Source organism: Arachis hypogaea, chromosome 3 (assembly GCF_003086295.3).
Source record: "Arachis hypogaea cultivar Tifrunner chromosome 3, arahy.Tifrunner.gnm2.J5K5, whole genome shotgun sequence".
NCBI lineage: Eukaryota > Viridiplantae > Streptophyta > Magnoliopsida > Fabales > Fabaceae > Arachis > Arachis hypogaea.
Window position 1 is genome coordinate 7,596,214 of NC_092038.1, and position 26,984 is coordinate 7,623,197.

Consider the following 26,984-nt stretch of genomic DNA (forward strand, 5'->3'; position numbering starts at 1 on the left):
ATTAGTCCACAAAATTTTTTTTAATAAAATTCGTCATTCAAAAATTTAAAATTAATTTTGTTAGTCTTTCTATCATTTTCTTTGTTCGTTGATAGTGCCAAAATTTATTAATGTAGTACATTAAGTGATATACTGTAATACACAAATAAAAGTCTTAATTAACTATTAGCATAATAAATTTATGAAATTAGATAAAATCAAAACCTAATTGAAAGGAGAACTTGAGACATGGAATTTCTCAATTTAGAATTGATTTGATCTAATTTTATAAACTTATCATGTTAGCTACCAATTAGGACTATTAGATATGTATTATGATGTCATTTAACATGCTACATCAACAAATTTTGACGCAGTTAACAGTAAAAGTGATAAAAAGATTAAAATGACTAACTTAAAATTTTTAAAAGACGAATTTAATTAAAAAAGTATCTTTCAAAAATTAATTTGTACAATGAATAATTTTTCGAAGATAAATTTAACCATGATGCATACTTTCTCTGTATCAGTCCAAGAAAATAAAAAAATCAACTCTTTTGAGTATCTATTTCTTTTATTTTTCATACCTACACGCACATGCAATAAGACAATTCTCTTACTGCAAACATTACAATAAACAAGATATCAAAATATCCATTGTTGTTGTGTTTCTTTTGAGTTTTTAACCCCACCATTGATGTACGGCTACACCTTTATCCCTCAACATTCCATACAGTGCCAAGCACTCCCAATAAGCCCTACGGTTTCTATTGTTCTCTTGTTTTTGACGTGGCTTGCACTCCAAGAAAAGTTCATCCACCAGTCCAATAGTGTCTTTTTTTATCATCTCTTCCACCACCTCTGTCTCCGCTTTCATCACCACGAATTCCTCATCTTTCACATTCTTTCGCAGCCAATCTGACATCCCTATTTGTGACACTTCTTTCGTTGACGCCTCTTCCGCCGTAATCATGTCGATATTTATTTTGTACATTTCGAAGTTTTTGTTCCTTGTTGGATAATTCTTGTGGAACCAATCACTTTTTCTTTCTCCTTCTTTCTCCGCCAATCCCACATCAATGAAAACTCTACGAGGGTAACTCTCCAAGGAATCACCCATCAAATCTGGAAGATATCTATTAAATATTTATGAAATTAGTGCAAACTGCATGCATTCCCTATGATAGGTATATACATTCTAATAATTAGCTAGACAATGAATTTAAGGTAAAAAGAAAATAGTAAAGATATCATTTTTTTCTTGTTTTCAATTTTTTAAAAGAATAAATTTTATTGAAGCACATTTAAATTTTAAAAATTATTATTATTATAAATAAATTATTTTTTTAAATGACAAAATAACTAATTCATCTTACATTATTATTGAAATTATTAAAAAATTTAAAAGTAATAAAAATATATGTTAGGAATTAAAGTAATTAGATTAATCTAAAATTTTTAAAAATATTTAAAAAATAATAAAAAACAGATTAAAGTAGTTTAAAATTTTTTGTTTCATACTTTTTAATTATTGTTAAAATAAATGAGTAATTTCAAATGTAATAAATAAACATGTAACTATAGATGTTACATATATAAAATTAAAAAAATTCTATAAAATTATAAATAATAAATTAAATAAAATAAATTTGTATTATTATATTTTGATCAATTGTCTAAAATTAAGTGTTTTACTTACTTGACGCGTCTCAAATATTGTCTTGATTTTCCCGATGAGGCTCTTGGAGGCTCTAACAAGACATCTTCAAGGTTTCGCAGTGCAGCTTTCTTTGCGTCAGAGGAGTAGCCAAAAAGCTTTCTAGGCGCAGCCACCATTAGCGGTGGCTGATCATGATGATCAAGTTCTTCCTTTTTTATCATGGCCACAGCAATGAGATTCAAGCGCCTCAGATAAACCATCTTGTAGTTGGAAGGCTTATAGAGTTTCCCCGAGGGGTTATCGCGGGCCAGAAAGGCGACAACCCCATCAACTTTCAGTGTCCTGTCGATGAACTTTGAAGCCGCTGGGAAATCTGTGGTGAAAACAAAGTCCACACTGTTGTCGATTACGTTCTTCTGCTTCTCCAAATCACTCAACAAAACAAGTTCCATGTTGTACTCAGAAACAATGCTAGGCCCTATTCCTGGGTCCGCATTGTTATCATTGGTCATGAAAATTGCATTGCGCTGGGTAGGTTTCTTGAACCCTTCATTTGTAAGGTCATGGAAAAGAACACCCAATAGCTGCTCTATGTTGACCGAATCATAGCTAACTTGCTGCTTATCAATAGATTCGGTAAGCAGATCCTTCTGTTCCGTTTCTTTATAAGAGATTTTCTCAAATGTGAAGTAAGACGATCTCATGATGCTATTCAAGGTGGCAAATGCGAATATCATGAGGAACAAACAAAAAACAATCTTCATGAACTTGGAACTTGGGATGAGCCTATTGATAAAGTAACGTGGGCTTTTAGGCAAATGCTTGATAATGCTTTTCTTGAAGTTGACATAGTGTTTTGATTTCAATGCAATGACACCGATGAGTTCGAACGCCATATTTATGATATGACGATTGAGACAATTAATAGATAGAATAAATGAATAGAATAATGTTTAAGACGACAAAGGTATAAGAACAAGTATAATTAAAAAACAGAATATTTTGAGAAAGAGAGTAGAGGAGCTAGTCACAAGAAAATTTGGGTTCTAGCGAGTGCAGAATCTAGCAGCGGTATGGTTTCCACCTACAAGTGAGAGACGGTTGATCTGCAAGGTAGACCACATTCTAATCAATTCTCTCATTCGCTGTATCTCCATTATTTTTTTACCAAGATCGATGACTAGCGCCAATTTATTAACATCATCTCATGAATCTGTGATTACGATGATTTTTGTGACAACATAATCTTATTTTGTTATCTTTTTATCATCTAATCACAGATGCATGAATGACAAGAGAGTAGATCAGAGCAGTTTTTGTGATCTCTCTTCTCTCTCTTTTTTCTAACTCTCTATGTAATTATTTGATTTATTATTTTGTGAAGGGTGTGAGTTTTGGTGGAATAAAGAGGGAGAGGTTATATAGATCCACTAGGCTTATTATAGGAGGGTAGAAAAAAAAGTATGAGAGGAATTCGTGACAACAGATTATTAGAAGAGCCTAAATTTGCAATTTGTGGGAGAAAAACACGGTTGAAGCAACGACAATGATGTTGCTCCATTCACTAATTTGTTAATTCATTATTTAATAAATTTAATTCTTTTTTTATTTTGATTTTATCTCCTATAGTTTACCAATTTTGATTTTATTTTAATACCATTTTGCTCCATCATATTGTTATCCATGTAAAAGATTAAAGTGTCTTGAAAGTGCAAATGCCCGGCCATCATGAGCATCAGGAAACTGTACTGTTCTCTGAAGTTGGGCTTCCTAAAACTCACCAATGCAATTAGGGTTCGAAGTGAGTCGAAAATAAAAATTGAACTTGATTCATGGCTCGATTTATTAATAATCGAGCCTATTTCTTAAGCTTAAGTTCGGCTTACCGAAAGTTCACGAATTAGCTCGAGCTCACGAGGTGAGTCAAATAATAGAAACATAAATACATAATTTATATATATCAATAAAGTATAACTTATATATTTTAAAAAATATTTAAAACGATCAATTTTATATATTGTTATCTAAGAATAAATTGTAAATTTTTTATTTATATCATACATCAAAATTATATGTAAAAAATAAATATAAAATTTTAAATGATTAAGATTATTAATATATATAATTATATATAGTACTATTTTATATGTATATATATAATATTAAAAATATAGATTAAATGTATATAAGATATGTGTATTAATAATTATATATATATATATAATCGAGTCAGCTCACGAGCTAATGAGTTGAACTTATTCAAGCTCAAGCTCAGCTTATTTAATTTATGAGCTCAATTTCAAACTTAAACTTGGCTCACTAACTCACGAATTTAGCTTATCGAACTATTAATAAGTGAAACTTGAACTAACTCATGAGGTGGCTTAACTCACTCCCAACCTTAAATGCAATATATTGTGTATTAAGTTAGTACGAAAGTAAATGCCAATTTATGGATGGGTTTACTACCGTTACTATTATGATGAATATTCTTTATGGTTGTGATGATGGGTTGGCACTTCAACCATCATGCTTACCACTCGCGTTAACCATGCATGTGTCCACACCATGCCATATTGCCATTCCATCTACTCTATTTTTGGCTTTTCTTTTTGTTTCTAGGGTTCTACCTTTCAATTTCAACTCCTATACATAAACCTTAATTCAAAATTTGGATTCCCATGCGAACAAGATTAGAAAATTCATCAAAATTATATTCTTGTAACACTCTATCACACAAATTTTCACCCTATAATCATAAAGCAAAGACAATAAAGTATTACTACAATTTCATACAATAGTATATAATTTAGAGAAATATTACAAACTAAAAATGCGATAAAGAGAACAAAAGATCAAAGAATAAAACAAAAAAAAAACAAAATATGAATTATGAATTTTATAACAGTTTAATTATTTTGATGTGGTGGTAATATTTTTGTTCTCTGAATGTATGCTTAAACAGTGCATATGTATCTTGAATTTGTGGTTCATGAATGTTGACTCTTGAAAGAATGATGAAAAAGGAGACATGTTACTGAGGATCTGAAAAATCATTAAAATGATTCTTGAAGCAAGAAAAAGCATTTAAAAAAAACTGAAAAAAAAATCAAAAAAAAAAGAAAAGAGAAATAAGAGTTGTGATCCAAGGCAAATAAGAGTGTGCTTAAGAACCCTGGACACCTCTAATTGGGGACTTTAGCAAAGCTGAGTCACAATCTGAAAAGGTTCACCCAATTATGTGTCTGTGGCATGTATGTATCCGGTGGTAATACTGGAAGACAGAGTGCTTTGGGCCACAGCCAAGACTCAATAAGTAGCTATGTTCAAGAATCATCATACTTTACTAAGAGAATCATTAACACTATCTGGATTCTAAGTTCCTAAAGAAGCCAATCATTCTGAATTTCAAAGGATAGAGTGAGATGCCAAGACTATTCAGAGGCAAAAAGCTAAAAGCCCCGCTCATCTAATTAATACTGATCTTCATAGATGTTTTTGGAATTCATTGCATATTCTCTTCTTTTTATCTTGTTTGATTTTCAGTTGCTTGGGGACAAGCAACAATTTAAGTTTGGTGTTGTGATGAGCGGATAATTTGTATACTTTTTGGCATTGTTTTTAGTATGTTTTTGTTATGATCTAGTTAGTTTTTAGTATATTTTTATTAGTTTTTAGTTAAAATTCACTTTTCTGGACTTTACTATGAGTTTGTGTGTTTTTCTGTGATTTCAGGTATTTTCTGGCTGAAATTGAGGGACCTGAGCAAAAATCTGATTCAGAGACCAAAAAGGACTGCAGATGCTGTTGGATTCTGACCTCCCTGCACTCGAAGTGGATTTTCTGGAGCTACAGAAGCCCAATTGGCGCGCTCTCAACGGCGTTGGAAAGTAGACATCCTGGGCTTTCCAGCAATATATAATAGTCCATACTTTGCCCAAGATTTGATGGCCCAAACCGGCGTTCAAAGTCACCTCAAGAAATCCCAGCGTTAAACGCTGGAACTGGCACCCAAATGGGAGTTAAACGCCCAAACTGGCACTAAAGCTGGCGTTTAACTCCAAGAGGAGTCTCTGCACGAAATTTGCTCCATTGCTCAGCCCAAGCACACACCAAGTGGGCCCGGAAGTGGATTTTTATGTCATTTACTCATTTCTGTACACCTTAGGCTACTAGTTCTTATAAGTAGGACCTTTTACTATTGTATTAAGAAGATTTTGGTAGCTATCTTCATTTTGTATGCTATCTTAGATCATTGGGAGGCTGGCCATTCGGCCATGCCTAGACCTTATGCTTATGTATTTTCAACGGTGGAGTTTCTACACACCATAGATTAAGGTGTGGAGCTCTGCTGTACCTCGAGTATTAATGCAATTACTATTGTTCTTCCATTCAATTCCGCTTGTTCTTTATCCAAGATATCACTTGTTCTTCAACTTGATGAAGGTGATGATTGACACTCATCACCATTCTCACCCATGAACAAAGTGACTGACAACCACTCTTGTTCTACAAGCAACTAAGGCCATAGTGAATATCTCTTGGATTCCTGATTGCACGATGCATGGTTGATCGCCTGACAACCGAGTGCTCGCCTGACAAACGAGCCAACCATTCCGTGAGATCAGAGTCTTCGTGGTATAGGCGAGAATTGATGGCGGCATTCAAGAGAATTCGGAAGGTCTAACCTTGTCTGTGGTATTCTGAGTAGGATTCAATGACTGAATGACTGTGACGTGCTTCAAACTCCTGAGGGCGGGGCGTTAGTGACAGACGCAAAAGAATCACTGGATTCTATTCCGGCCTGATTGAGAACCGACAGATGAATTCCGCTATGCTGTGACAGAGCATATGCAATCGCTTTCACTGAGAGGATGGGAGGTAGCCACTGACAACGGTGAAACCCTTGCTTAAGCTTGCCATGGAAAGGAGTAAGAAGGATTGGATGAAGACAGTAGGAAAGCAGAGAGACGGAAGGGAAGGCATCTTCATGCGCTTATCTGAAGTTCCTACCAATGAATTACATAAGTATCACTATCTTTACCTTTGTGTTATTTTCGTTCATCACCATTATCATTTGAGTTTGCCTGACTAAGATTTACAAGATGACCATAGCTTGCTTCAATACTAACAATCTCCGTGGGATCGACCCTTACTCGCGTAAGGTTTATTACTTGGACGACCCAGTGCACTTGCTGGTTAGTTGTGCGAAGTTGTGTAATGCCATGGTATTGAGCTACCACGTTTTTGGAGCCATTACCGGGGATTATGAGAGTTGTGAAAAAGTATTGTTCACAATTTCGCGCACCAAGTTTTTGGCGCCGTTGCCGGGGATTGTTCGAGTTTTGAACAAGCCTTTTGTCCGGTAACATTAATGCCAAAATCCGGCAACAGCACCAAGTTTTTGGCGCCGTTGCCGGGGATTGTTCAAGTTTTGAGCAAGCTTTTGGTAACATCAGTGCCAAGATCCGGCAATAACACCAAGTTTTTGGCGTTATTGCCAGGGATTGTTTAAGTTTGGACAACTGACGGTTCATCTTGTTGCTTAGATTAGGTATTTATTTTTTTCGAAATTCTTGAAGATGAATTCTAGAGTTTCATGATGATTTGTTGAAATCTAGCTGGCTGAGAAGTCATGTCTAATCTCATTGGACCGAGGTTTCAACTTATCACCACAAGAGCTTGTTGATTTCTTATCAATCTTGCTTTTGGAGCAGTGATCTGCTAAGGCTTGGCTGGCCTTTGGCCATGTCTAGTGTTTTGGACCGAAGCTTTCTTTGAAAGCTTGGCTGGCTGTGAAGCCATGTCTAATTCCTAGACCGGAGTCTTAGACTAGCATTGCACTGATTCCTGGAATTCTCATTAAGAATTTTGATATCTTTTTTTTCACTTAATTTTCGAAAAACACAAAAAAAATTTACAAAATCATAAAATTTAAAAATATTTCTTGTCTGAGTCTAGTGTCTCATCATAAGTTTGGTGTCAATTGCATGCATTCATATGTCTAAGTGATCTTCAAGATGTTCTTGATGATTTACTTGCTCTGATCTTTGAATTCAATTTGACTTGATTGTTTTGTGTGTCTCATATGCATTTTCATTTTGTTAGTGTCAGTAGTATACAAACTGCTAAGTTTGGTGTCTTGCATGCATTGTTATTTGATTCTTGTTGCATTTTGGTTTGTCCTTATTATTAAAAATCCAAAAATATTTTTAATTTGTGTCTTTTCAAGTCAATAATACAGAGAATTGAAGATTCAGAACATACAGCAGAGGAATTGCACAGAAAAAGCTGGGCGTTCAAAACGCCCAGTGAAGAAGGACAGACTGGCGTTTAAACGCCAGCCAGGGTACCTGGTTGGGCGTTTAACGCCCAAAAGGGTAGCATTTTGGGCGTTAAACACCAGAATGGATACCATTCTGGGCGTTTAACGCCAGGATGGCTAGAAGGGAAGATTTTGTTTTCAAATCAAATTTTTTTCTAAGTTTTCAAAATCTTTTCAAAATCAAATCTTTTTCAAATCAATTTTTCAATCAAATCTTTTTCAAAACCAATCTCTTTCCATTTTTAAAGATACTTACTATCAATTAATGATTTGATTCAACATTTCAAGTATGTTGCCTTTTCTGTTGAGAAAGGTTTAATGATTGAATCATATCTTTTCTTGTTAGTCAAGTTTTTAATTTTCAAATCAAATCTTTTTTTTTAAAATGCTTTTCAAATCATATTTTCTCAATCACATTTTTTTAATCAATCATATCTTCTTAACCACATCTTTTTCAAAATAGTTTTCAATCAAATCTTTTTGACTTCTAATTTCAAAATCTTTTTCAAAAATCACTTGATTTCTTTTCCATTTTCATTTTCGAAAATTAAGTAATGTTTTTCAAAAATGTTTTCAAAATTTTTCACTTAATTTTCAAAAATTACTTCCCTCCTTCTCACATCCTTCTATTTATGGACTAACACTATCCCTTAGGGCAAAATTCGAACTCTATCTTCTCTGTTAAGTTTGAATTTTCCAATTCTGTCTTCTACTCTTCTTTTCCTCTGACACCTTAAGGAATCTCTATACTGTGACATAGAGGATTCCACATTTTCTTGTTCTCTTCTCTTTCTTATGAGCAGGAGCAAAGACAAAGGCATTCTTGTTGAGGCTGATCCTGAACCTGAAAGGACCTTAAAGAGAAAGCTAAGAGAAGCCAAAGCACAACTCTCTTTAGAGCACCTGAACGAACTCTTCAAGGAAGAAGAACTCATGGCAGCCGAAAACAACAACAATGCCAACAATGCAAGGAAGGTGCTGGGTGACTTTACTGCACCTACTCCCGACTTCTATGGGAGAAGCATCTCTATCCCTGCCATTGGAGCAAACAACTTTGAGCTTAAGCCTCAATTAGTTTCTCTAATGCAACAGAATTGCAAGTTCCATGGACTTCCATTGGAAGATCCCCATCAGTTTTTAGCTGAGTTCTTGCAAATCTGCGACACTGTCAAGACTAATGGGGTTGACCCTGAGGTCTACAGACTAATGCTATTCCCCTTTGCTGTAAGAGACAGAGCTAGAACATGGTTGGATTCTCAACCTAAAGAAAGCCTGGACTCTTAGGAAAAGCTAGTCAATGCCTTCTTGGCAAAGTTCTTTCCACCTCAAAAATTGAGTAAGCTTAGAGTGGAAGTCCAAACCTTCAGACAGAAGGAAGGAGAATCCCTCTATGAAGCTTGGGAAAGATACAAACAATTAATCAGAAAGTGTCCTTCTGATATGCTTTCTGAATGGAGCATCATAGGAATTTTCTATGATGGTCTCTCTGAACTGTCCAAGATGTCCTTGGATAGCTCTGCTGGAGGCTCTCTTAATTTGAAGAAGACGCCTACAGAAGCTCAAGAACTGATTGAAATGGTTGCAAATAACCAATTCATGTACACTTCTGAAAGAAATCCTGTGAACAATGGGACTAGTCAGAAGAAAGGAGTTCTTGAGATTGACACTCTGAATGCCATATTGGCTCAGAACAAAATATTGACTCAACAAGTCAATTTGATTTCTCAAAGTCTGTCTGGAATGCAAAATGCACCAAGCAGTACTAAGGAAGCTTCATCTGAGGAAGAAGCTTATGATCCTGAGAACCCTTCAATGGAAGAGGTGAATTACATGGGAGAACCCTATGGAAACACCTATAATCCTTCATGGAGAAATCATCCAAATTTTTCATGGAAGGATCAACAGAGACCTCAACAAGGTTTCAATAACAATAATGGTGGAAGGAACAGGTTTAGCAATAGCAAGCCTTTTCCATCATCTTCTCAGCAACAGACAGAGAGCTCTAAGCAGAATACCTCTGACTTAGCAACCATGGTCTCTGATCTGATCAAAACCACTCAAAGTTTCATGACTGAAACTAGGTCTTCCATTAGAAACTTGGAAGGACAAGTGGGTCAGCTGAGCAAGAAAATTACTGAATTCCCTCCTAGTACTCTCCCAAGCAATACTGAAGAAAATCCAAAAGGAGAGTGCAAAGCCATCAACTTGGCCGAATCCTGGGAGGGAGAAGAGGCAGTGAACGCCACTGAGGAAGACCTCAAGGGACGTCCACTGGCCTCCAATGAGTTCCCAAATGAGGAACCATGGGAATCTGAGGCTCAAAATGAGACCATAGAGATTCCATTGGACTTACTTCTGCCATTCATGAGCTCTGATGAGTATTCTTCCTCTGAAGAGGATGAGTATATCACTGAGGAGCAAGTTGCTAAATACCTTGGAGCAATCATGAAGCTGAATGACAAGTTATTTGGAAATGAGACTTGGGAGGATGAACCCCCTTTGCTCACCAAAGAACTGGATGACTTGTCTAGGCAGAAACTGCCTCAAAAGAGGCAGGATCCTGGGAAGTTTTCTATACCTTGTACCATAGGAACCATGACCTTCAAGAAGGCCTTGTGTGACTTAGGGTCAAGTGTAAACCTCATGCCCCTCTCTGTAATGGAGAAGCTAGGGATCTTTGAGGTACAAGCTGCAAAAATCTCACTAGAGATGGCAGACAACTCAAGAAAACAAGCCTATGGACTTGTAGAGGATGTTCTGGTCAAAGTTGAAGACCATTACATCCCTACTGATTTCATAGTCCTAGAGACTGGGAAGTGCATGGATGAGTCCATCATCCTTGGTAGACCCTTCCTAGCCACAGCAAAGGCTGTGATTGATGTTGATAGAGGAGAGTTGATCATTCAAGTGAATGAAGAATCCTTTGTGTTTAAGGCCCAAGGATATCCCTCTGTCATCATGGAGAGGAAGCATGAAGAGCTTCTCTCAAAACAGAGCCAAACAGAGCCCCCGCAGTCAAACTCTAAGTTTGGTGTTGGGAGGCCACAACCAAACTCTAAGTTTGGTGTTGAACCCCCACATTCAAACTCTAAGTTTGGTGTTGGGAGGTTCCAACACGGTTCTGAGCATTTCTGAGGCTCCATGAGAGTCCTATGTCAAGCTACTGACATTAAAGAAGCGCTTGTTGGGAGGCAACCCAATGTTTTATAGTTAACTGTTTTCTTTGTTGTTTTATCTTTTTTTTGTAGGTTGATGATCATAAGAAGTCACAAAAACAATGAAAAAAGCAAAAGCAGAATGAAAAAAACAGGAAGAAAAACAGCACACCCTGGAGGAAGATGCTGCTGGCGTTTAAACGCCAGTAAGCCTAGCAGTTGGGCGTTTAACGCCCAGTCTGGCACCATTCTGGGCGTTTAACGCCAGAAAGGGGCACCAGACTGGCGTTAAACGCCAGGAAAGGGCAAGAACCTGGCGTTAAACGCCAGGAATGGGCACCAGCCCGGCGTTTAACGCCAGAATTGGCTCAAAACGTGAATTTTGATGCCATTTGGTGCAGGGATGACTTTTCCTTAACACCACAGGATCTGTGGACCCCACAGGACCCCACTACCACTCTCTCTCTTCTTCCCCCATTCACCAATCACCTCAACACCTCTTCCCCAAAAACCCCTCACCTATCAAATCCCATCTTTCTCTTCACCACTCACATCCATCCTTCATAAATCCCCACCAACCTCACCCTTCAAATTCAAACCACTTTCCCTCCCAAAACCCACCCATAATGGCCGAACCATTACCCCCCTCTCTCCTATATATACCCTTCTTCAACCCTTCATTTTCACACAACCTAAACACCACTTCTCCCCCTCTTTGGCCGAACACACCACCATCTCCCTCTTCCTCATTTCTTCTTCTTCTACTCTCTTCTTTCTTCTTTTGCTCAAGGACGAGCAAACATTTTAAGTTTGGTGTGGTAAAAGCGTTGCTTTCTCGTTTTTCCATAACCATTATGGCATCCAAGGCCGGAGAAACCTCTAGAAAGAGGAAAGGGAAGGCAAAGGCTTCCACCTCCGAGTCATGGGAGATGGATAGATTCATCTCAAGGGTGCATCAAGACCACTTCTATGAAGTTGTGGCCTTGAAGAAGGTGATCCCCGAGGTCCCTTTTTCACTCAAGAAGGGTGAATATCCGGAGATCCGACATGAGATTCAAAGAAGAGGTTGGGAAGTTCTTACCAACCCCATTCAACAAGTCGGAATCTTGATGGTTCAAGAGTTCTATGCCAATGCATGGATCACCAAGAACCATGACCAAAGTGTGAACCCAAATCCAAAGAATTATCTTACTATGGTTCGGGGGAAATACTTGGATTTTAGTCCGGAAAGTGTGAGGGTGGCGTTCAACTTGCCTATGATGCAGGGGGATGAACATCCTTACACTAGAAGGGTCAACTTTGATCAAAGGTTGGACCAAGTCCTCACAGTCATATGTGAAGAGGGCGCCCAATGGAAGCAAGATTCAAGAGGAAAGCCGGTTCAATTAAGAAGGCATGACCTCAAGCCCGTGGCTAGAGGATGGTTAGAGTTCATACAACGCTCAATCATTCCCACTAGCAACCGGTCCGAAGTTACCATAGACCGGGCTATCATGATCCATAGCATCATGATTGGAGAAGAAATAGAAGTTCATGAGGTTATAGCCCAAGAACTCTATAAGGTGGCGGATAAGTCCTCTACCTTGGCAAGGTTAGCCTTTCCTCATCTCATTTGTCACCTCTGTTATTCAGTTGGAGTTGACATAGAGGGAGACACCCCCATTGATGAGGACAAGCCCATCACTAAGAAGAGGATGGAGCACACAAGAGATCCCACTCATCATGAGATCCCTGAGATTCCTCAAGGGATGCACTTTCCTCCACAAAACTATTGGGAGCAACTAAACACCTCCCTAGGAGAATTGAGTTCCAACATGGGACAACTAAGGGTGGAGCATCAAGAACACTCCATCATCCTTCATGAGATTAGAGAAGATCAAAGAATCATGAGGGAGGAGCAACAAAGACAAGGAAGAGACATTGAGGAGCTCAAGCACTCCATAGGATCTTCAAGAGCAAGAAAGAGCCGCCATCACTAAGGTGGACCCGTTCCTTGATTTCCTTGTTATTTATTCTTCTGTTTTTCGAATTTTTTATGCTTATGTTTATCCATGTTTGTGTCTTGTGATCATTAGTGTCTTAGTGTCTATGCCTTAAAATTATGAATGTCCTATGAATCCATCACCTCTCTTGAATAAAAATGTGCTTAATTGAAAAAGAAAGAATTGCATGAATTTTGAATTTTATAACAGTTTAATTATTTTGATGTGGTGGCAATATTTTTGTTCTCTGAATGTATGCTTAAACAGTGCATATGTATCTTGAATTTGTGGTTCATGAATGTTGACTCTTGAAAGAATGATGAAAAAGGAGACATGTTACTGAGGATCTGAAAAATCATTAAAATGATTCTTGAAGCAAGAAAAAGCATTTAAAAAAAACTGAAAAAAAATCAAAAAAAAAAGAAAAGAGAAATAAGAGTTGTGATCCAAGGCAAATAAGAGTGTGCTTAAGAACCCTGGACACCTCTAATTGGGGACTTTAGCAAAGCTGAGTCACAATCTGAAAAGGTTCACCCAATTATGTGTCTGTGGCATGTATGTATCCGGTGGTAATACTGGAAGACAGAGTGCTTTGGGCCACAGCCAAGACTCAATAAGTAGCTATGTTCAAGAATCATCATACTTTACTAAGAGAATCATTAACACTATCTGGATTCTAAGTTCCTAAAGAAGCCAATCATTCTGAATTTCAAAGGATAGAGTGAGATGCCAAGACTATTCAGAGGCAAAAAGCTAAAAGCCCCGCTCATCTAATTAATACTGATCTTCATAGATGTTTTTGGAATTCATTGCATATTCTCTTCTTTTTATCTTGTTTGATTTTCAGTTGCTTGGGGACAAGCAACAATTTAAGTTTGGTGTTGTGATGAGCGGATAATTTGTATACTTTTTGGCATTGTTTTTAGTATGTTTTTGTTATGATCTAGTTAGTTTTTAGTATATTTTTATTAGTTTTTAGTTAAAATTCACTTTTCTGGACTTTACTATGAGCTTGTGTGTTTTTCTGTGATTTCAGGTATTTTCTGGCTGAAATTGAGGGACCTGAGCAAAAATCTGATTCAGAGACCAAAAAGGACTGCAGATGCTGTTGGATTCTGACCTCCCTGCACTCGAAGTGGATTTTCTGGAGCTACAGAAGCCCAATTGGCGCGCTCTCAACGGCGTTGGAAAGTAGACATCCTGGGCTTTCCAGCAATATATGATAGTCCATACTTTGCCCAAGATTTGATGGCCCAAACCGGCGTTCAAAGTCACCTCAAGAAATCCCAGCGTTAAACGCTGGAACTGGCACCCAAATGGGAGTTAAACGCCCAAACTGGCACTAAAGCTGGCGTTTAACTCCAAGAGGAGTCTCTGCACGAAATTTGCTCCATTGCTCAGCCCAAGCACACACCAAGTGGGCCCGGAAGTGGATTTTTATGTCATTTACTCATTTCTGTACACCTTAGGCTACTAGTTCTTATAAGTAGGACCTTTTACTATTGTATTAAGAAGATTTTGGTAGCTATCTTCATTTTGTATGCTATCTTAGATCATTGGGAGGCTGGCCATTCGGCCATGCCTAGACCTTATGCTTATGTATTTTCAACGGTGGAGTTTCTACACACCATAGATTAAGGTGTGGAGCTCTGCTGTACCTCGAGTATTAATGCAATTACTATTGTTCTTCCATTCAATTCCGCTTGTTCTTTATCCAAGATATCACTTGTTCTTCAACTTGATGAAGGTGATGATTGACACTCATCACCATTCTCACCCATGAACAAAGTGACTGACAACCACTCTTGTTCTACAAGCAACTAAGGCCATAGTGAATATCTCTTGGATTCCTGATTGCACGATGCATGGTTGATCGCCTGACAACCGAGTGCTCGCCTGACAAACGAGCCAACCATTCCGTGAGATCAGAGTCTTCGTGGTATAGGCGAGAACTGATGGCGGCATTCAAGAGAATTCGGAAGGTCTAACCTTGTCTGTGGTATTCTGAGTAGGATTCAATGACTGAATGACTGTGACGTGCTTCAAACTCCTGAGGGCGGGGCGTTAGTGACAGACGCAAAAGAATCACTGGATTCTATTCCGGCCTGATTGAGAACCGACAGATGAATTCCGCTATGCTGTGACAGAGCATATGCAATCGCTTTCACTGAGAGGATGGGAGGTAGCCACTGACAACGGTGAAACCCTTGCTTAAGCTTGCCATGGAAAGGAGTAAGAAGGATTGGATGAAGACAGTAGGAAAGCAGAGAGACGGAAGGGAAGGCATCTTCATGCGCTTATCTGAAGTTCCTACCAATGAATTACATAAGTATCACTATCTTTACCTTTGTGTTATTTTCGTTCATCACCATTATCATTTGAGTTTGCCTGACTAAGATTTACAAGATGACCATAGCTTGCTTCAATACTAACAATCTCCGTGGGATCGACCCTTACTCGCGTAAGGTTTATTACTTGGACGACCCAGTGCACTTGCTGGTTAGTTGTGCGAAGTTGTGTAATGCCATGGTATTGAGCTACCACGTTTTTGGAGCCATTACCGGGGATTATGAGAGTTGTGAAAAAGTATTGTTCACAATTTCGCGCACCAGTGGGCTTTGGGAACCAACAAAAATTGGGGATCCAAAAAAGAAGTTTTTTTTTCTCTGTGAATGGGAAGAAAAAAAAGAAAAGCGATGTCGGGCTGCATCCATGGAGGGTGATCAATTGAGGAAGATGTGATCCCCAAAAACGAAAACCTAGGTTTCAGTGAGAGGGATACAGCTGCTAAAGGTGTTGATGTGGTGGTGATTCACAACTGGAACCCATCGACGATTGAAGTTGCGGTGTCATGTCTTATCCAGCGTTGAATGCGTCTAACTGTCCACCGTTCCGTTGCAGGCCGGATCGAAAGCTGGTGCTGTTCTAGTTGGGGCCTCATTACATGTATGAATTTAATTGTTTTTGTTCTGTTGGATTATGTTGTATTCAAAACGGTGTATTGCTTCTTGCTTTACATGGTTCGAGCATTGGGTGTAGTAATTGATTAGAATCCATAACTTTATTGAAAAATTTTCTTTCGATGTTTTTGGTCTTGGAAGTCGCTTAGGATCACGAGTAACCGATTTATCTGTCTCTGTATTTGTGAATTTTACTTTCCTCGTCACACCACTTTCAATCAGACTTCGGTGCTCACTTTTTGTGAACATTTCACTTGATTCAGACTTTCTTGCTTTTGAATTTCTATCACTAGCATACCTACTTGTTTCGGCTAACCTTAATACTGAATGCTGGTAGTAATAGACTTATGGGGTTTATTTACATTTGCTTAATCTGGCTCAAATTTCGTATCCCTCCTTCTATTTTTATGTGCAATGCCATGCTTTAACTTGTTGCTGTTGATCAAACGCTTGTTGCATGGTTGACTACTGAAGAATATGTTATTCAAACTCTTCTTTTTTATACTTTAACCGCAGGAACGAGAATTCACTTTTGTTCCAACTCCTTTGCTGACAAGATTAATGCTAGTCGTATATATCAAGATTGCAATACCTTTTTCTCCTTGGCTGAATTAACCATGGCATAGGGAGACCCTGCCTACTAAATTTTCAGTATCTCTGAGCTTCCAGACCTCTCAGGTGACAAAGGTAGTTAAAGAGTGTTATGACAAATGCGTAAAGTGATGAGTAAAGTGAGAATGGGAGTATAAAATGCTTCAAGGTATTCTTTTATGGATTCGGCAACATCGGTAGTTTGAAAATGAAATTAGAATAAAAAAGAAGTTAACTATGTTAGGGTTTTAGGGTGTTTATATGACATTGGTGTACATATTTGTAGATGAGAAGTGTGAGATCGTAGATCCTATGAAAAAACACTTAATTAATCCCGAAACTGTAGAGTCCTACAAAAAAACAAGTAATGTTCGAATATTTATGTTATCTCTTTTTGGAAGAAAACATTTCTTATACCTGTGATATAGTGTGGCTGCCATTCCTTTTTTGTTTCGGTTCTTATCATAATGTCAATTAAGTCGATTAATGTTGTTGTTCTTCACTGTTTTGACCTTTTGGAATTTTCTTGAATGGCTCAACTGAACCATTCATTCAGGTAGAGAATATCGAAAGAGAACAAAGATAGCGGAAATGCTCAAACACAGGGGTGGTTTGTCGTGGTAGCTATACACTGTCCCAAGTTTGGATAGAACTATATATAAGCTTAAATTGATCTTGTGACTTTGTTGATGAGTTTCCCAGTCATAATAATGTTCGTTAAATATAGAGTAGTATTTGACAACAGTGGTTTGATGTGTATTTAGTTATACAAATATTTGACCAGCAGTCAATCATCAATGTTTAAAAATATAAATTAAAAGTATATTGTTAAATTATTTTACTAAAAAAATTAAATTAATAACTAAAAATAATAATAAAAAACAATAAATTTTATAAATCCTCTAACATTTTATGACGTGCGTGTGCGCTATATAATGTAAGTTTTCACGTCTTTAAAGCCGTAAAAAATTAGAGGAAAAATAACTAACATTTATAATTTAATTAAATAATAATAAATTTGTGTTTAATTAGTTACTAACTTTTCAAGTGGACATCACAAAAGTATCCAACACAAGTATGACCAATGCTTGTGCATTCCAAAAAAAAATGATAAACATATTAACATGTTTTGAGCTTTTTATTTTTTTTTTATAATCTTAAAAAATATATTAACATGGTTTGTAGGTTACTTTCTAAATATAAACTATTGATATAAAATATAATAGCAATGTCATTAATAAAATTTATTATTTTTTATTAATATTTAAACAACAAATATATTTTTATACTAAATTATAAATTTTAAATCCTAAATCTAATAATATAAAAATAAATTGTTAATCATTTCTCAAAATATAATAAGTGAAAATTTCCTATTTGATTAATTAACAAAAGGTAAAATACTCTTTATTTAGCAAAGAGTGTTAACAATAAGTCAACAAGAATCTATATATTATAACACAAAAATATAAAAAAATTACAATAAATAATTTTTTCTTGTTGGGTTAAAACAAATTACATTTAAAATATTTATTGGCTAATTATAAATAATTGGTTTTTTATTGAAAAAAAGTTAAACTCAAAACGGGCCAAACCATGTACCATGAAAAGGGGGCAACGGAGAAGAAACCCAAAAAGTGAGGGCCTTAATGTCCTGCAACAACAACGCATGCCCCCGAATTGGCCAGCGACAAACCCTTAAATGGAGCTCAGTACCGCGGCGGATTAGTCTTTGGCCTGTCGGGCTGGGGGATATCGTGGGAAACCAAAAAAAAAAAAATAAAAAATAAATAAATAAATAAATTAGGCCCGTTATTCATTGTTTCCATTAGTCGGCTCCCCTTTCAACTACCACATGAGACAAGTTTGCAGAGTTCTGCCAAATCTGTTTTCAGAAACCAACGGTTTGTCATTTGTCAACATATCCTTCCATTTATATGCACAAATCTATACCGTATAACTGGCTATATATATATATATATATATATATATCAAAATGAAAATTAATCACTGTCTACAGAGTTTAGGTTGATTAGTCAAAAGATACAATAGAGTTTAAGTTAAAAAGAGTTACATTCTATCTCTCAAAGATTTTAAAATAAAAGCCTCTAAGACAAATACAATAAAAATGAGAGGTAACTACAACAAAAGACAAAAATAAAACTGGAGTCAATCATCCGCTCTGTCACCATTCGCAAAAATCACTAAGATGGGTTATAAATTGTATCTGAAAAATAAAAATATATATGATATTAAAACCGGAGATTCTTATTATGGTAACAGTGCCTAATAAATAAGATATAAGATTTTAGAAAGGTAAAAACAATCCTAGAATTTCCCACCATATACATAATATTAAAAAATTTACAATACATTTTAACTTATGAATTTTCTACTCTAACAGTCACCACGCGCTGTCCCACAACCTTTGCCAACTTATCCTCTATGTACCAAATGACGGACCCAAAAAATTTTAAAAGTGGGGGCAAAAATATGTATACTAAAATAAATTTTGTTGAACATTATTAATTATATGGAGATATAAAAACTAAAAAGAGTTAATAAATACTTTCATTCTTAAAATATTATTCATTATATATATTTATAAAAAAATTATTTCTAAAATTTGGACTTAAAAATATTTTAATTAAATTATAGATAACTTGTTATCCTAAATTAATTTTATTTTTATTTATTTTTATACACATTTAATAATAAAGACTAAATTATTAGCACATTAACACCTAATGATATACTAGTGTTTATAATTTGAAACTAAAATTATATATAAATACTAGAAAAATTAAATCTGTATATGAAAAATATGTTTATATAAAATAATTGAAACTTAATTTATATTTTTTATTTTTAAAATAATTAAATGTGTTATATATTTTTTAATTTAATTTTGATATAATGTCAAATAAAAAATTTATGTATTTATTTAATTATGTATTGTAATTAAAATATTTTTTTATTATTACTTATAAAAATAAAAAATATATTCTAAATTCGTAAATTAATGGGTTTTTTACTTAAATAAAATAAACCAATACCAAAATTACTGGATTCCCCTAAATCAAATTTTGAAACGTAAATATCCTTTTTCTACTATTATATAAATCGTTCCAGGGGCATGAGAATTATATAATGGCAGAAACTCACCTACAGTCGAGGTGAAGTTACTTCTGGATGGCTGACACGTGTTACTATATGGTTTAAAAAAAATCGGTTTATCTTATATAAATGATTTATTTAAAAAAATCGATTTGAATTGGACCAAGCAGTTACTTTTATTCCCTTCTTCGTTTCGCACGTAAAATTCGTTCTCTTTCAATCCCCTAATATGAAACTTTCAATTAGGTATGTTCCTTTTATTTATATTTCTTAATCAAATTTATTATTTCAAATGTATTTCTTAATTTATGTTTTTATTCATTCCTCTGTGAATGATGAAAATTATTTAATAAATACGTACATATTTATGTCATCACACCATTTTGATGTTCAGGATCATAAATACCAAGATAATTCATGGCAATTTCATGTGATGGAAGATAAAAATGTAATTATGGTATAACGTAGACTAGTTGATAGCATGAGCAATGTTGAAATTTTGGCATGATCTCTTTCATATTTGTTATATGTCTCTTTAGTTGGTGATGTTATAGTTTATTGTGATGATATGATGGTAGTTTAATGGTATGAGTTAGGTCCTTTTTATTTGGTTGAATTTTTTCTATGGCTATCCTATTCTTGATGTTAATGTCAAAATAAATATTTTCATTAGTTGTTCTTTTTTTTCTCTATTTTTGAATCAATTTTATTTTAAAAAAATTTATTAAAATTTTTTGTTGTAGACAAAATTAATAATATTATGTTCAATTATTTAAGGAGACCAAATTAATATTTTGATTAGATACTTTTCTTTTATTGAAAATAAATTCTAATTTCATTAAAAAATAAATTCTAGTTGATAAGTAAAAACACAAAAACGTGCATGACAGTGAAATCATAATTTCTAGACAAAGTAAATTATAGTCTTATTATCTTAAAAAAATAATTTATTTATAGAATAATATTGAAAAATCAACAATAATTTACATGAAAATAGTTTATTAGTAAAATAAAAGTTAATTCATTGATTACCATAAAATTTAATTTAACGATAAATTTGCAATTGAACATATTTTTACAGTTTAATTTAAAATATGTTTACAGCTTAATTTAAAAGCAACTGAAAATATAAGTTATGGGAAATAAAACAAAACTCATCAAGAAAATAGAAACAGAGACAAAAAAAGGACAGACGATGTCATTTATGCCATTCCTATAAAAAAACCGTGAATTTGTTTCTTTTTCAGAATACTAAATTTTACTTTTTCAAACAATTTGTATACATATATTTGACAAAAATTAAATAAAAAGAAGTTTCAGATAAATTTAAAGAAAAATTAGTCAATATGAATGAAGAAAAAGAACATATCAAATTCATCTGTTAGGAATTTAGGAGTAACACGTAGAAAGAATTTAAATTATTTTAAAAGTAGTTATTTGATCTATTCAAACTGATTTTTTTAAATAAACCATTTGTATAAAATAAATCGATTTTTTTTAAACCATATAGTAACATGTGTCAACGATCCAGAAGCAACTTCACCTGCAGTCGACTGCAGGTGAGTTTCCACCTTATATAATATGTTAACCATGCCATCCAAGAACGATTTATGCATGGATGGCCTAGGAGAATAGGGAGTAAATCGTTTCAACGCACACGGGATTATAGATAACGTATAAGTGTGTGTTTGGATTACAGTTTGCAAACTGAGGTTTGTGTAAAATTGATTTTATAAAATTGATTTTGATTAAAAGTGAGTTAGTATTAACGTGATTTATGTTTGGCAATTTTTATTCAAAATGGATTATAGTAAACTAAATATTGTTTGGATTACATTATTCAAAATCACTTTTGGGTGGAAAATTACAGAAAAGGACATGAATTTAAATAATTATTTTATATTATCTTATAATTTTATTTTAAATATTTAAATAAATTTTAATATTTTTTTAGTACTCTCAATATTCTTTAGTACTCTAATAGGATTAATAGAATCATAATACAAAGTAAAAAAATATTCCATGTATAAAAAAATAATAATAACAGTAAAAAAACTCATATAAACAAAAAAACAGAAATTTTATAAAAAACAATAATATGCATAAGAGAGTATTAGAAAAAATATTATAAAAAAAATAAACATATAAATAACGAAGGACATAATTGGTACATAGAACATATTTTTTAATCCAACGTGAAAAGCTAAACGGAAAAGTTAGAATTTATAGTTTTTGGTAAACCTGGATTGAACATAGAAATCACTTCTGCGTTTAGAGTACAAAAATGTTGCCAAACACAAAGATGAAGCATTCAAAAAGCTCAAACGCGCTTTTCTCTTCTCCAACGCAAATCCAAACACATCCTAAATCGTTCCACCCTATAAGGATTCAGGTGGTTTTGAGCTAAAACACAAAGGCTTAACACGATTAACGTGTTAAAACAAACCCTCTCAAGCCTGGCACGATTTATGAATAATAGGGTACTTTTATTTATAATATTTTATTTTAAATTATATGTATTAAAATTTTAACTTAAAAAATAAAAATATATTTTTTATACTTTCAATTATTAATTTTATTAATAAGATTAAATTAAATTTAAAAAAAAGAATACTAACAAATTATAATAAAAAGAGTACTAAATTTTAATACATCAATTTAAGTTTTTTCTTAAAAAAAATGACAAAAGGGATTAAAAAATATTAATTTTGCATAATATAAATTTATGCTGTTTTAAGTAACATAAATTTAAGTTTTTACGAAATTTTTAATATTCGTTCTTCATATAATTTTTTTAAATCATTTTTATTGATACATATTTTTTATATAATTCTTTTTTGTCTTTTTTTTATTTGGATTTGTATAAATTTTAATTATTTATTTATAATTTTAATTATTAATTTTATTAAAAAAATTAAATTAAATAAAAAAATACTAACAAATTATAATAAAAAGAGTACTAAATTTTAATGCATAAATTTTAATACATAAATTATAAATTATCACATATTTTTTAAAAATAAAAAAAATTAAAAGATCAAATTTTACTTCAAATTTTTTTTTCTTATGCTTAAATATTTATTCAAATATTGTCATAAAAATTCAGATTAATTGGATGAACTATTTACTAAATACATTTTTTTTGTCACTTACAACATAGGGTTTTTTACTTAAATAAATTTTATAGAACCCAAATTTACTGGATTCCGCTGAAATAAAATCTGCAACGTGATTACCTCTTCCTATTATTATATAAATCATCCTAGACTGTGTAGGATTAAATAAAACGTAAACTATTTCAACCTGGAACGATTAATGTATGATCTGGTAAGGAAAACAAAGGGTAAATCGTGCCAGGGTCCCTAGAGTTAAAATTATTCTAAATTGCATACTAAGTATATACTATATGATCCAACATATTAACGTAGTTAATTTTGCCATGCAATCAACTTAACAATATTGCAAGCATAAATCGTCCCAGCCAAGTTTGTGTTACCAAGTAACACGTAAATCGCGCCAAGGTGAGTAGGGTCTCCTTTGTGTGTAAATCGTGGCAGTCCAATGAGGTTTAGCCCAACAACATGTTAAACCTACCAGCCTGGAACGATTTTACGTTCTCCTTTTAACTCCAGGGATCCTGGCACGATTTACCTTTGTTTCCCTTACCAGATCATGCATTAATCATTCCAGGCTGAAATGGTTTACATTTTATTTAATCCTGCACAGTCTATGACGATTTATATAATAATAGGAAGAGAGTAATCACGTTGCAAATTTCATTTTAGGGGAATCCAGTAAATTTGGATTCTATAAAATTTATTTAAGTAAAAAACCCTAAATTAATCCATTTATTTCAAAAAAATATATATGCAAGTACGTATAATAAAATAAAAGATAAAAAAGTAATACAGATGAATAAATTGAGAATAAAATAAAATATATAAAGCCATGAAGAGAACTAAAAATTAGATTAATACCTAAATTATAATAGTTTGAATTAAGATTTGCAATTAAAAATATCAAAAAGAGAAATAATGAAATTGAAAGATATATAGAGAGTTATATAAAAAAAATGAAAAATTTGAAATTTATCTTTTGACGAAAAGAAGATGACCACTAGATAAGAAATAAAAAGAAACGGTTGAAAATATGAAACTAAGAAGAGGGTTTAAAAGAATAAAAAAATGTTAGCACAAGAACTAAGTTTGATTAGGTTAATTAATAGTCAAAATGATAGAAAGATAAAAAAGTAAATTTGAGACTTTAGCCAATTGAGTTTAGTTTATTTGTAATAAAACCACTTAAAATTTGAAGTGGGGCACATAACACAATATATATAACTATAATTTTAAAAAAATTGAAAACATAACGGGGAAAGTGCCCCCTATTGTTATTACTGGGTCTGTGCCTGCATGTACCGAACCTCAATCCCGGTAGAAAACACAATTAAATGCAGACAAGTAAAACACAAGTAAGTTGTATATACAACAAGTAACTCAAGTAGCAATTAGGCATGTTACACAATTAGGCATAATGCAAGTAATTAATCCAAACAAATACATAGGATGCATATGATGAATGTCTGCCCTAATTGGCCATGATATCACTTGTCGGTTCAAATGTCAACCCGACACATTCCATTGGGATGTCGCCTTTCTGTCACGTATATAAATATGCGCCCTGGTATATAGTGTCCTAGCTCACTTGTAATACCCCATCACCCTAAGCCTTACCTCTAGCCGTAAAGCAAAGGATTGCAAAGTGTCACGATAGTTTTAAAACTTATAATATATAATATATATCCAAGAATTTATATAACTAGAAGCTCGATGAAGGAATAAAAGCTCAAAGTCGCATAAAGCGGAATTACAAAACGCAAAGCGTTCACACACGATAACTAAATGCGTAGGTAAGAACAGAACATGATATAATATGTATAAAACCTTGTAGATAGCTCCAAGATACACAAGGTAATAATTAAATTAACAATATATATATATATATATATATATATATATATATATATATATATATATATATATATATATATGATATACCAAAAAGAGGACTAGTCACAGCCTGCGAAGTTTAGGCCGGCTAGTCAAACTGAAATATAAAAGAGTTTTAGAGGTTTAAAACAGCTTATACAACTTATCTCTCAAATCAAGCCTCTAAGGCCATAAAGTATAGAATACAAAGGGTGAGAGAATAACTACAACAAAAGTAAAGCAGAATAATACCAAGGAGAAATCATACTCTACTCTGTCACCACCACGTAACCACTGAAGTGGGTTACGACCTGCATCTGAAAAACAACAACAGAATACGGTATGAGAATTGGAGTTTTTCAGTATGGTAACAGTGCCTAATAATGTAAAATATAAGATTTTGGGACGCCAGAGGCAATGCTAGAACTTCACATCGATATAGAATATTCAAGTTTAAAACAAAAATAAATACGTAAACCAAACACCATAAACAGGGTTATCTAAATTTAGTGGATTTCTAATTAATACTAATCACACTGCTATATCTCACAGCCTTCGCCAACCTAACTTCCGTGCGATCCCATCGCCACCGCCTACCGAGCCTCCTCAATCCCAGCAGAAAACACAAGTAATGCAGACAAGTAAAGCACAAGTAAAGTACATGTACAACAAGTAGGACAATTAGCAAGTAAATATGTGATTCATTTAGGCATAACAAAAATTAAGCAAAGCAAACAAACAGGTAGAAGATGCATATGATGAATGCCTTTCCTATTGGCTCATGATATCACTTGTTGGTTCAAAATGTCAACCCGACACATATCTGGGAATGTTGCTTTTCTTCCACGCCAGGAATATAGGCTGCACACTCATGCAGCAGAAAAATCTGCCACGAAAGGGATATAGGCCCTGCACACTCATGCGGCAGAAAAGGTTATCAATCATAACTTCATCCCAGGGATATAGTGCCCTGCACACTCTTGCAGCAGAGAAATCTGCCATGTCAGGGATATAGACCTTGCATACTATCTTTCAATATCCATTAAACTCATAATTTCTTTCCAAATTCTCAGCTCATCATAACCATTATCAACTTTCCATTTCATCATAATCATTCTCCTTTTTCAAAATCTCCTCAAAGACACACTTCACAATTTAACATACACTAATTTCGTCCACAACCTTCCATAACCTAAGTCATCGGCTCTAAATTCATACTGAATTTCACTAATTTGATTCACCATACTATCTCTATCAATCTTAGGGCCTAATTACTAGTTAGCAATCTTAAACAGTAGATAAAGAAGTTTGGAAAGTTAGATAACCCTTAAAAAGTGAAGAAAAATCATTTTTCAACAAAACAGGGTCTGGATGTACGCACGCCCAAGTGTGTATATGCACACTTCAAAATTTGGACCATTCCGCGTACGCAAGCATGGGCTGCGTACGCATGAAGGCCTGGCAGAGACGCACACCCGCGTATGAGGGGTACCCACGTACACATGTACCTCAGCCCTCAGGTTGCAGAAAAATGTCAAGTTGCAGAAATTTAAATTTTAAATACCAAACTTTAAACATTCATAACTTTCTCTACAAAACTCCATTTTCCTCAAACTTTATATCATTTTAAAGCTCTTGATATCACCTTTGATTTAAAACAATTTTCAACCAATTTAAAAAACAGAAGTTCAAGTTATGATCCGTCAAAATTCACCAAAAATTAAGTTTTATACAAAAACATCAAAGTTCTCTAATTTTCAAATTCCATAACCAAACCAAACCAAACCAAAGCATACCCAATTTCAATACAAAACACTACCACATACTACACGTTACCACCTTATTGCACTTCAATCAACTTAACATCCATTTAACTCAATCTTTCTACCATAATTCAACAAAAATCCATAATTCATAAATCAATATCTCAACCTTAACAATTTTCACACAATTAACTCTTGATTAGCCTCATTCACCACCATTTAATATTAACACCAACCACAATATTCAAAATCCAATATAATCATCAATATTAATCACCACCTACCAAAATCATATTTAACATCAATATTCATCATATTTCATATATCACATATTCTAACACTCTATGTCATCCTCCTCATCATCAAACATAATTTCACATATAATTAATCATACATAACCATCATTCAATCCTATCTTATGATCAACTAGCCTAAGTGTCCAGAAATGTTACATATTACATAAA

At 33.9% G+C, this 26,984-nt stretch overlaps 1 protein-coding gene and 1 non-coding gene across 2 annotated transcripts; both read right to left on the bottom strand.

Annotated features, from left to right (window-relative positions):
* Nucleotides 1–519: 519 nt before the first annotated feature.
* LOC112789232 (uncharacterized) lies at nucleotides 520–3,031 on the bottom strand. Its single transcript, XM_025831041.3, has 2 exons — nucleotides 1,679–3,031; nucleotides 520–1,115 (listed from the first exon to the last, which is right to left on the bottom strand). The coding sequence occupies exons 1-2, from the start codon at nucleotides 2,533–2,535 to the stop codon at nucleotides 662–664; spliced, it is 1,311 nt and encodes a 436-aa protein (XP_025686826.1). The 5' UTR covers nucleotides 2,536–3,031; the 3' UTR covers nucleotides 520–661.
* Nucleotides 3,032–9,302: 6,271 nt separating this feature from the next.
* On the bottom strand, nucleotides 9,303–9,410 carry LOC112793839 (small nucleolar RNA R71). Its single transcript, XR_003198531.1, has one exon. It is a non-coding gene; the product is annotated as a small nucleolar RNA R71 (small nucleolar RNA).
* Nucleotides 9,411–26,984: the final 17,574 nt, after the last annotated feature.